The following is a 12302-nucleotide window of genomic DNA, read 5'->3' on the forward strand; positions in this document are numbered from 1 at the left end:
CTCAGACCCTGAGATTTCCCCAGAAATGAGAACACACATGAATAAACATCAGCAGTGAGCCAGATTACCAAGAACCCGGAAAGGTCAAACGCGACAACAGTTAACTGTCCAAGCAGGTTTTTCAAAAAAGGACATTTGTGCATCTATGGACAATGTGCACGATTCCTTTGCAACTGAATCAGAGTGCCCACCAACCAAATACAATAGAATTCAACTTTCCACTCAGCAAAGAACATGGAAAACCTTCTTCATGCTCGAGAATTAGGTGACTCATATAACCCCCCCAAAAAATCAAACAAGCAGTAAAAGCAGAAAGCAACAGCCTCATGAATAACACTGCCCACTATCGAGGACAGATATCAAATAACATAGAACATACCCATTTTTTCCTCATCCTAGACAACTGCAAAGAGCTACATATCACTACAGAAACATTTCACACATCTTTGACAGCATAGTTATTGGCCTCCAGCGGATGAAGCTCAGAATGGCAGGATGTAACAAGCAGGATAGATTCCATATTTTCACATCCACACAAAACAAGTCAAAAGCATTACCTCGAGTGGACCCAGAAGACATTCAATGAGACCAGAATGTACTATGTACCCAGGCAATTTATTGTGTACAGTTAACTCAAAATTAAAAGTGCCAAAAGTTCAAACGGAAATGGCAAAACAGCAGGTTTCAATCATGCATGGTCTACCAGTGGGGCATTGTAGACCCATTGCCTTCTGCAGCAGGTCTGTCAAGTTGTTGGCGCACAAAAATCAAAACATAATAATCCTTTGGAAAGCATAGACATATGTGCGCAATGTGGCAAAAGACCAAAAAGCATTGTGAAAAATAATTTAATGTCTGCCTCAAAACAGAGGCGCTCTTGGAGCCAAAACAAATCCCTGCCCTCAACCACACTGAAGGACATTTCAGTCAACTGTATGAAAAACCCAAACTAAAAGACATAGTAAACTTGCATCTAAATGACCACACACTTACTTCCAGATTGTACAGGAGGAGGGACTTGACTGGCAATAGCAGCAGCCACACTGGGTGGCAGCTGAAATCCCCCAGCCAGCTTGTTTTTGGACTCTTGCTTTTTATGCTTCTTGCCAGAGTAATGCTGTTGAGCCATCAGAGGGTTATTGAACGAAGCACTGCAGAGTGTACAATACTTCTCCGGATCTAAAGGGTTGTTAGATGAGCGAATTGGAGTCGTTGGTACTCGGGCCATGCCTAAGAAAATCAGAATTATAGTAAAGAAGGATCAGACATTCCTGTAAAGCAAACAGTTGTGACAGAACACAAGTAGAATGACGATATGGTCAGATTACCTTTTCTTTTTTAAACTGGGGTGAAGCCAAACTGCCTTGTGTACATAATAAAGCAAATTAGGTCACACATCAAAGGGCACCCCAGGTATAAGCCCCACAATGGCGAAATGTGTCTTCTAGCTAAAGGATTACGAGGATCAGGAATGTATGGTTGCACAGTACTTGATTATGGTAATGGGATACTTCAGCTGAGAAACAACCTACCACAGTGCAATCGTGGCTCAATAACTTTTAAAAAACTCTTCTCTAAAATTATTTTCACATGGTGTTGCAAGTCAATGGTTACCTTAAGACTTGGTATAACCTCCAACATTGTATCTTAGACTAACCTAGATTTTCAGGCCTCATTTATAAAGCGGATATTTGACTTTCTGACAAGGGATTTACGCACTATCAGACATGTGTTCTGGGAAGGCGATGTATAAAGCACAAACCGCCCCGAAAATCCCTTATGTACTGCAGTACAATAAGTGCATGTTAACATTTTTGAAAGAAAGTCAATTAAAGCTCTCTGGATTCCAGAATGTTAAAGATTAGAAAGACGGCTGTTCTTAGTAGTGCAACTTGCACTAGATCTCTGAAATGCTGCATCTTCAATTCAAACAAATCATATTACATTTCTGCAATAAAACTCCTGGACTCGATATTAAAATGCCTCAAAAATGTTCGGTCCTAGCAATGTGCAGGCCTGATCTGTAAGACATTCCAGTAACTAGCAAAGGACTTAAAGCCCACACTGAAACCGAATACCCACAGCTCAAATAGAACAGAAAAATTACCAAGAACAATACCTGTGAAACACCACATGCTCACACAGACCTGGTCACCTCTGATGTAGTCAAAAAAATACCAGTCCGCTGCCATCTCCACTAGGCCACACCAATGGCAAAATAGAAACACAACAAGCACAATAACATAGGATGTTGCCAGTCAATGCATCTTCACATCCACCAATAACTTTTAACAACTAAATAACTTTCATTGATCTTCACATCTACCAGAATCCCTGGTTAAAGAAGATGCGATGAATAACAAATAGGTAGTTCTGACTCTTCAGTCCCAAGAATGAGGTAGCCATTATTAATTATTGAGAACTTCTGTGCCCCAGCTGAAGACACTCGTGGAGGGAAACAGGGTTAGGACGTAGGCTAAAAGGGGGTAGGGTGATTGGGGCTTTGAGGCAGGAATACTAGGGAATAGCTTCCATCCATGCCATGAATATCTGAAGTTAGGTCATGTTTATTTATAGAGCACAACAGAGGCTGAAGATTCTTAGCATTAAATATAGAAGTAAGCGATATATACAACATAAAAAAACAAGCATTTGCAATGCAACGGTCTCAGCTTTAGTTAAGCTTAAGCAATTCTGTTTGTAATTAGGTGGCTTTTTAGCTTTGCTTTTATTAGTGTCTTTCAAGCTTTCACATACATAACATGCATATATGTATATGTATGCATGCATTTATATTCGTATTTATATATATATATATATATATATATATATATATATATATATACACACATACATATATATACACATACATATATACACATACATATATACACATACATATATATACACATACATATATATACACATTATATATATATATATATATATATATATATATATATATATATATATAAGCATATATATACACACATATATGCATATGTGTGGAGGTCTGGGGCAGAGAGAGAGAGGCGCAGAGAGAGAGGCGCAGAGAGAGAGAGAGAGGCGCAGAGAGAGAGAGAGGCGCAGAGAGAGAGAGAGAGAGGCGCAGAGAGAGAGAGAGAGAGGCGCAGAGAGAGAGAGAGAGAGGCGCAGAGAGAGAGAGAGGCGCAGAGAGAGAGAGAGAGGCGCAGAGAGAGAGGCGCAGAGAGAGTAGTAGAGTGAGAAGTAGATAGTAGAGAGCGAGTAGTAGTGAGTAGTAGAGAATGACGAGTGTAGGAGAGAGAGAGAGTGTAGGAGAGAGAGAGTGTAGGAGAGAGAGAGAGAGTAGGAGAGAGAGAGAGAGAGAGTAGGAGAGAGAGAGAGAGAGAGAGAGAGTAGGAGAGAGAGAGAGTAGGAGAGAGAGAGAGAGTAGGAGAGAGAGAGAGAGTAGGAGAGAGAGAGAGAGAGAGAGTAGGAGAGAGAGAGAGAGAGAGAGAGAGAGAGTAGGAGAGAGAGAGACAGAGTAGGAGAGAGAGAGAGAGAGTAGGAGAGAGAGAGTAGGAGAGAGAGAGACAGAGTAGGAGAGAGAGAGACAGAGTAGGAGAGAGAGAGAGAGTAGGAGAGAGAGAGAGAGAGTAGGGGAGAGAGTAGGGGAGAGAGTAGGGGAGAGAGTAGGGGAGAGAGTAGGGGAGAGAGTAGGGGAGAGAGTAGGGGAGAGAGTAGGGGAGAGAGTAGGGGAGAGAGTAGGGGAGAGAGTAGGGGAGAGAGTAGGGGAGAGAGTAGGGGAGAGAGTAGGGGAGAGAGTAGGGGAGAGAGTAGGGGAGAGAGTAGGGGAGAGAGTAGGGGAGAGAGTAGGGGAGAGAGTAGGGGAGAGAGTAGGGGAGAGAGTAGGGGAGAGAGTAGGGGAGAGAGTAGGGGAGAGAGTAGGGGAGAGAGTAGGGGAGAGAGTAGGGGAGAGAGTAGGGGAGAGAGTAGGGGAGAGAGTAGGGGAGAGAGTAGGAGAGAGAGTAGGAGAGGGGAGTAGTAGTAGAGAGAGAGGAGTAGTAGAGAGAGGAGTAGTAGAGAGAGGAGTAGAAGAGAGAGGAGTAGAAGAGAGAGGAGTAGAAGAGAGAGGAGTAGAAGAGAGAGGAGTAGAAGAGAGAGGAGTAGAAGAGAGAGGAGTAGAAGAGAGAGGAGTAGTAGAGAGAGGAGTAGAAGAGAGAGGAGTAGAAGAGAGGAGTAGTAGAGAGAGGAGTAGTAGAGAGAGGAGTAGTAGAGAGAGGAGTAGTAGAGAGAGGAGTAGTAGAGAGAGGAGGAGTAGAGAGAGGAGTAGTAGAGAGAGGAGTAGTAGAGAGAGGAGTAGTAGAGAGAGGAGTAGAAGAGAGAGGAGTAGTAGAGAGAGGAGTAGTAGAGAGAGGAGTAGTAGAGAGAGGAGTAGTAGAGAGAGGAGGAGTAGAGAGAGTAGTAGAGAAGCGTGGCTCAGTGGTTAGAGGCGGCAGACCTGGAAGCTGAGATCGGCCGTGGACCAGGTTTCGATTCCCCGCCTCGGCGGGTCTCGGGCTCAAAATTCCACGGACTCGATAATTCTCGTTCCGGTGCCTACTCGACTCACGGGGTCACACTCTGCGACTCTGGGCAATAGCTTGCTTAATCTCCACTACGGCCCCTCGCGGCGGGATGCCTGGCTTTCACCTTGTGGATACCCTGCCGGGGTATCTCAGAGGGGAATACCAGGACGGGTTCCCTAAGCAAGCGCTTAGATACTGTGTCGGTGATTTGCGCTATATAAATACATGTACATTTAGTAGAGAGAGGAGTAGTGAGTGAGTAAGAGAGAGAGAGAGTAAGAGAGAGAGTAAGAGAGAGAGAGAGAGAGTAAGAGAGAGAGTAAGAGAGAGAGTAAGAGAGAGAGTAAGAGAGAGAGTAAGAGAGAGAGAAAGAGAGAGAGAAAGAGAGAGAGAAAGAGAGAGAGTAAGAGAGAGAGTAAGAGAGAGAGTAAGAGAGAGAGTAAGAGGAGAGTAAGAGAGGAGAGTGAGAGTAGGAGAGAGAGTAGGAGAGAGAGTAGGAGAGAGAGTAGGAGAGAGAGTAGGAGAGAGAGTAGGAGAGAGAGTAGGAGAGAGAGTAGGAGAGAGAGTAGGAGAGAGAGTAGGAGAGAGAGTAGGAGAGAGAGTAGGAGAGAGAGTAGGAGAGAGAGTAGGAGAGAGAGTAGTAGAGAGAGTAGTAGAGAGAGTAGTAGAGAGAGTAGTAGAGAGAGTAGTAGTAGGGAGTAGTAGAGAGAGGAGGAGTAGGTAGAGAGGAGTAGTAGAGAGAGGAGTAGTAGAGAGAGGAGTAGTAGAGAGAGGAGTAGTAGAGAGAGGAGTAGTAGAGAGAGGAGTAGAGTGAGTAGTAGAGAGTGAGTAGTAGAGAGTGAGTAGTAGTGAGTGAGTAGTAGAGAGAGCGAGAGTGGAGAGAGTAGGAGAGTAGTAGAGAGTGAGTAGTAGAGTGCTGCTGAAGGCGCTGGGGTCACCCAGTACGTACCAAAGGCCCAGACCCCAGCAGCCGTCACCAATCCCAGAGTGGGCAGCCCAAGTATAGCCCTACAGACCCGTGACCGGAGGACAAGTGCGCGCTTCTCTTTCACCCCAGCTCAAGGCTTCAGTTTTTCAACCACTTTCTCTACCGAAAATAGTTTAGTTTCCAGTTTGCGTCATTTGGTACATTACAATCCTCCATGCACCCCGTGGAAGTGTGGGCACCCCACGCAGCTTCCTCAAACAGCAGAAGACCCCAGGCGGAGCTCGGAGTTACAGACATGAAACCATGAACGCAGGGGTCTGAGGTGAGGGGTCAGATTTGGAGTACCCCCGGCTCTGCCCGGTCGAGGGCACAAGGGATGCCCAGGGGCCATAAAACAATGGAAGCGACACCGGCTTGCATGCCGGACTCCCACCTGCACACGTTTGTGGCAACAGAACAAGAGAAGGTACAAAGGAACACCTAAGGAGCAATCAAGGACAACTCAACAGCAGCGAACATTAGACAAGGGGCACAGAGAACACGAACGAGAACCAACGATATTTGGTATAATTGCGGCACCCGCGCTTTACTTTTAAAATGTTACAAGTAAAGCGCGGGTGCCACGATTATACCAAAATGAAAGAAAGACAAAACATCCATTTCTTTCATTTTGGTATAATCGCGGCACCCGCTCTTTACTTGTAACATTTTAAAAGTAAAGCGCGGGTGCCGCGATACTAAAATTAAAGAAATTTCTCTTTTAGAGCCGTCCCACTCGGACGGGCTCGGCATGACTTGCTGCTGTGGTAAAAGCTTTATCTTCTTTATGGGGCGAAATAGATGGCCCCATAAAGAAGATAAGAAAGCTTTCACCACAGCAGTAACTCAAGGAACCCAGTCTGAAAGGGACGGGGCTAAAAGAGAAAGAAGAACGTCACTAAGACATCTTTTCCAATGGCTGGCCACCGTTTAGAATGAACGGTGATGCCAGCAAATGGAAAAGAGGGGCGGGGATTAACCTCGCTAGTGAAAAATACTCAATCATTAAATCTTGCCAGCTCGACTGCGCATGTCTGCACAGGCATCGCAGGCCGAGACCTAAAAACAACTAAAGATTGTGGTTTTGTATCTGGCGCTCACCACAGCCTTTTCATTTTCTGTATGTCTAGAAGAAAGATGCTAGACAGCCCAAGAGTGGTAAAAGTTATCTTTTTTGTTAATCTAGTAAAACTGAGGTTTTGGCACAGATTTCTTTTTGAACAATGGTCATAGCCTTAAACATGATCTTAGATCGAACATGGAACCCATGCAGAGATCCCAACCCAGTAGTAAATAATGTGGCTATGTCTCATTACCTTACAAATGTTTTAATGAATCAGAGCATGGAGTAATTTTATAAGAGCAACCAGATATACTGCATTGTATTAGCCTAACCTTGATCAAGCAATACATTAATATTAGAGATATGAAAATTAGGCGTTAGGAAAGGCAAGATCTTTAATAAAAAAATGTTTAGTTGAAGAAAATCATGTAGACAAGAGGTGTACACCCCAAGAAAGCTAGCCACATCTCTGGGGTGGGCTACCTGGTCTGTACAGCTAAGAAAGGTTTCTGCCGTTTTTTTAAAATGGCAGAATAGAGAGATCCGAGTAGAAAAGGTGACACACCCAAATCCCCCAGAAGTGGTCACCACAGAGGCTGAATAGATGCCGGGACTCGTAGCCAATTGGCCACATGCACCCACACCACTAGGATTTAAGGGGCACCCGAACCACAGTTCTGATGTGACTGAACAAAGGACACAGAAGAGACCAAAGTCTGCCAAAACAGGAGCTGCACAAACCAAAGGAATGATACTCTGCACCTGTGGCAACCCTCCTAGAACTGCAAGACTGACTCGTCTGGGACCCAAGACCGGTTCCCCCAGACAGAAGGACGCTTTGAGAGCCAAAGGCAACTCCAGCCTCCCATGAACTAGTGGCACTAGTCCCCTGCATACCGCAGGTAAACGCACCTTACTGGAACCAAAGAATAGCTGGCAAACAGCTAAAAGTAGATGGTCCACGGCAATTGAGGGAAAAGTAGTCCTGACCTCCACCAAGTTTCAGGCAGCTACTGTTTTCCCCAGGACCTCCTGATGTTGAAATAACGTCTCGCTGACCTAGCCGCTGCCACGGCTGGACGGTGTGCAGTCCGGCAACCAAAACTTTTACTCGATGCTCCAACTCAAAAGAACACCGCACACCTTCATCAGACGCCAGCTCGGACCTCAACTTTTTGCACCCGTTTCCTCACCGGCACTGTGTAAGCGGTAAAACCAGCCCCTGTGGCTCCCACTTCAGCACCACAGTCAGCCCGTACAACTCTGAACCGGGGTCTCTCAATTCAGGTAAAAATTCAACCGATTGTCGTGGCTTGCTCCTGGGCACGTATCGCCTTAACCCTCCTTGGGTTCCACGCAACTTGACCTGCAAGTGACTGGTTTGTCACTAGTGATTTTTCCCCATTGACAGCAATGCTAAAGTTTTGCAGTCCTGATTTGTTATTGCTTCTAACATCCACAACTCTAGTTGCAATTATCCGATTCACTTCGTCTTAGTGTCTAAATTTAAATAAAAATCAGCTTTATCTTTATAAATTGGCATTAGATTTCTTTTAAGTTCTGTCAATTACTTTTCATACATGTTGATACTCTGAAATGCTTAATACAGGTTTCTAGAGTAGAGCTTGACAGCTCTTTGCCTCTCTACCAGGAATGAACTTAGGATTTATTATGGTGTATCCAAGGACCATCTAAGGGGTATTGTGAATATTGGCAAGTGAAACCTAACCAGCATCCCATACTCCACCTTCCTACAAACTACCATTAGATTTCTGTCAGTCATGAAGGATTTAATCCAGTGTAAAACTTTACCTGAATCTCCAATGTAGAGAATAGAATGTTCTGATCAATGGTGTCAAAAGCTGCAGATGGATCTAATGGGGTCACCATTTTCATTTTCCAGTACCAACTTGGTTTCTTAGATAACCTAGGGCAGACAGTACTACTACTTTGTGTCTACTATAATTGAGCCAGGACATTTTTTTTTTCATTTGCTTACGTAAGGGAGAAAATTAAATTAGGCAAAATGGTTTTACAACACAATACGAAGAGTAGGAAAGATACCTTGAGAGAGTTGATATTGTTCAAAAAAATATTTTTCATCAGTCTTACTGAGACAATATCAGATGGGGAGCTGGAAGGGCTGCTATTCTGATGACTTTACAAATCTGTTAATTGGCGATGGACGAAAGTTAGTCATACAAGGTTTATATAAGACCAGATGTGCAGAGCCAACTAGGATATCCAGGTCTAGGCATACTCTCTGTAGTAACCAATTTTCTGACTATTGGAAATTTTGCTAAAAAAAAAAAAGGGGGGGGGACCATGTCATCACTCAATTGATTAGATGAAGAAAAAAATATGGGGGCAGTCTTGCAATTGAGAAGTGTGAAAAATTCACCCCAACGGAGTTAGGCACTGTACTGGACATTATGAAAGAGACTTGCTTGCCGTGCACAGCTTTTTACACACTGGGTTGAGCTAGTCTTCCAAATCCCTCTTTCCTTGACTTTTCTGCCCATACACTAGCAATGCCATGAATTGATTTGAGTGCCAGTCAATGGGTGAGTATGTTTCGTGGCTGGCTGGGGTAAAGAGAAGAGATTTAAAATTTCCTCAATGTTTTCAACCTGCTGTCCCATCATTCAATGAAGAAATTACATACATGCATTCCCTCAATATCCTATAAGAAGAGAAATATTCATATAAATGCACTACATAGATATACTTGGATATACTTCTATATCAAACTCTCACTTTAACAAGCTGCCCGAGCTGCAGAGGCTTCCAATCTGACGTTGTGTGGACAAGCTTAAACAGCTGTTCAGAACCAACGTAGAGGTCGCAGCTTACTTCATTGCTCCTGGGAGGATGCAAAAGTATTTCCCTAACTGGTGGGATGTTGCGGAGGATTTGATGCACTTACCTTTTGCACTGGGATTGTATATGTTGTCATTTTGTATGTAAAGGAAACAAATTGGTTTGGTTCGCTAATAGGTAACCAATTTTTGTTTTGAATAACGATTTAATGTGATGAGGCAATGTAGTTTTGAAATGCAAACAAGCCCATCATATTGCAATGAAAGCACTTCATAGCAAGCGGAAGGATGTTATCTAGCAGTTACCAGCATGAGGCAAGAGGAATACTGCTCTGGGTGAAGACAACCCCATTCTGAATTTTAAAGACTTGGTAACAACAAGTCTTTGTAGGAAAGTGCCCCTTTTTGACGTGGTCACCCCTACTTTTTGCTTGGTATCCAATCTGATTTCGACTACAGGTGCACTGGGTTCCTGCTAAACAGGTCCCCAGTGCCAGAATGCTTTCCAAAAACTGTGTCTTTGTACCCCCAATTGCCAATACCTTCAGCATCTCCTAGTAAATGGTTCTCCTGGTACCTAGGGCAAGGAGGCTAGAGAGTCCTTAAGGGCTGCAGCACAAATTGTGACACCTTAAAGGACCTCCCACCAAGCACATAGACTACCACTGCAGGCTGTGTGTCTTGGTGCAGACGAAAGTGACAACACAACCTGGCACACATCACTGTGCTGTGCGCTATGCATGCAGACACTACATGCAGTGTAGGTAAGTCACCCCTACAGCAGGCCTTACAGCCCTATGACAGAGTGCACTATACTACATGTGAGGGCATATCTGCAGGAGCAGATAGACATCTGTACTGGTTAGCTCTTTTGCGGTCAGTACAAGTGAACCGGGAAGACATTTTAAGTACATGTGCTGGACATTGATGAAAACGAGTTCCCCGGCTACAGGATGGCTTTACTGAAAACAGGGATGTTTGGTATTGTATGCCAGTGTCGGATTTATTAATACATGCACACAGAGAACACCTTAGAGGTGCCCCCTGAAAACCTACCATCTACTGGTGTGCTGACTCACTGGGGAACTTCAAAGAGTCCAACGCCTTTGGTATGCAAACCTGGCTTCCCCACAGGAGAGGATGCCCCCCCACCCCCCTTTGCCCAGAGCCCTTTGGCACCTGGACAGGTGGGGAAATTAGCTAGTCAGATAGGGGTCCACCCTCTCACTCTAGTGAAGGCGACTTTTCATAGTTCGCCATCTTGGTGAGGGCAAACTTAGGCTCTCTGGCCCACTTCCCACAGGAAGGGGTCATATACGGAGTGTGGTGTCCCCAAGAGGATAAGTAGCTCCTTGCCTACTACCCAATACTCCCCTAACACCCTTAAATTCAGTATTTAGGGGAGCCCCAGACACAAGGAAACAGATCCTGCTGACCTACGGACACTGCAGGGATGTGAAAGCAAAGGATGACCAAGGAGCCCCAGCATTGATGGCCTGTCTGATGTTACCACCGAATTTGCGCCAAAGTGATCTCGTCTTGCAGATGTTGTGTCTCCCAAAGTCTGGGAGCACTGCCTCCCTTTAACAAAGACCCAGGCCTCCTGTGGAACAGCTGAGCTGATCTCCGGCATCCTGCAGGCACCCTAAGAAGCACCGTGAGGAATTCCAACCCCCAATACCTGATGCCTCCCAAGCACCACTCCACATGAGCACCCCCCTTATGAATCGTGTGCATCTTTTATTGACTATTATGTGCATTTGCAGATATTCAACACTCCTCCCTGATAAGCCAAAAGCTGATCGACCACACCACCCCCTAGAAGACACAGTGGGATTGCTACAGCAAGCCTCTATCCATTAGTAAGGGAATACGAGGTGGACATCAATCCCGACATGGTGAATGACTGGCGCCACACAGCTTAAACCCTACCTTTTAGAGGTCATTCGACACACAATGAAAAAATCTTCAACAAAAAGTCAAAAAAAGTCAGTCGAAAAGAGACGGAGAGGTAGATCTTTTCAGGATAAGCGATAACTGGTGTGAAAAGAAAAGAATTGCCATCTACGCACCCGGATGGTGCCTATATAGGTGACCGCATTGCCATAACTGGTGCCAACGAGGCAGACGCCACACAGACCCACCCGTCTGACCACAGGTGTATTGCTCACGCAAAGGTTTCCAGTTCCAGTCTGATGCCCGGGAAATTCAAAGGTAAGGAAACTGCAGCTAGAAGTCTATCAGAGATACCTTTTTGATTGGCATAAAGAGCCAGCTTCAAACAGTCTTGCAGACAAAAACAAAGACAATGTCAGTATGCTCGAGAGGCATTTGGAGAAAAGCAAGATTAACACAAGCATATGTGCAGCTGAACAAACTCCTGAGCAGTCATAAGCAACTGATCACATCTTTCAACCAGAAATTGATGCCATGAAGAAAGGCCAATTTGTTAATGTAAGAGTCCCATATTTATTTTCCCCATGCCTTGTGGATAAGCCCCTAGAGCATACCAGTTTGCCTGTACATTGAGGACCAAGGCCACATACCTGTCACTGGAGGACCTTGCTCCTTCAGCCGGAGATTCTTCGAATGCGTTTTACCTTCATAATGCGAAGCAGCCACCACAGGAGCAGAAAAGGACATGTTGCAGATAGGGCAACACTTGTTCCGGTCTTCTGCACCATTGCTACTCGACTGGAGACGCAAATGGAATATGTTAAGAGTGGCTATTATCACAAAAATAAGATTTAAAATGCAATAAACTAAGAGGACTCTGATCATCTAAAGGCTGGGAAATAATATTTTTATCTAAGCAGGGAGATTATTTTTCCTAGATCTATACAAAGAACTACCATGATTTAACATGGCATAGCCACAGAATACACAAATGTGAAACACACAATGCAGTGTTAGTACAAATGTTT

At 44.7% G+C, this 12302-nt stretch overlaps 1 protein-coding gene across 1 annotated transcript in view; it reads right to left on the minus strand.

Annotated features, from left to right (window-relative positions):
• Positions 1–12302, minus strand: part of ZNF346 (zinc finger protein 346) — a 76410-nt gene that overhangs the window by 33041 nt on the left and 31067 nt on the right. Inside the window, exons 4-5 of the mRNA XM_078652793.1 lie at positions 11925–12072; positions 994–1230 (exon numbers count right to left, since the gene is read on the minus strand). Of these exons, the coding sequence (XP_078508919.1) occupies positions 994–1230; positions 11925–12072 (385 nt within the window). The remainder of the gene's footprint in view (positions 1–993; positions 1231–11924; positions 12073–12302) is intronic.

Source organism: Lissotriton helveticus, chromosome 7, assembly GCF_964261635.1.
Source record: "Lissotriton helveticus chromosome 7, aLisHel1.1, whole genome shotgun sequence".
Classification (NCBI taxonomy): domain Eukaryota; kingdom Metazoa; phylum Chordata; class Amphibia; order Caudata; family Salamandridae; genus Lissotriton; species Lissotriton helveticus.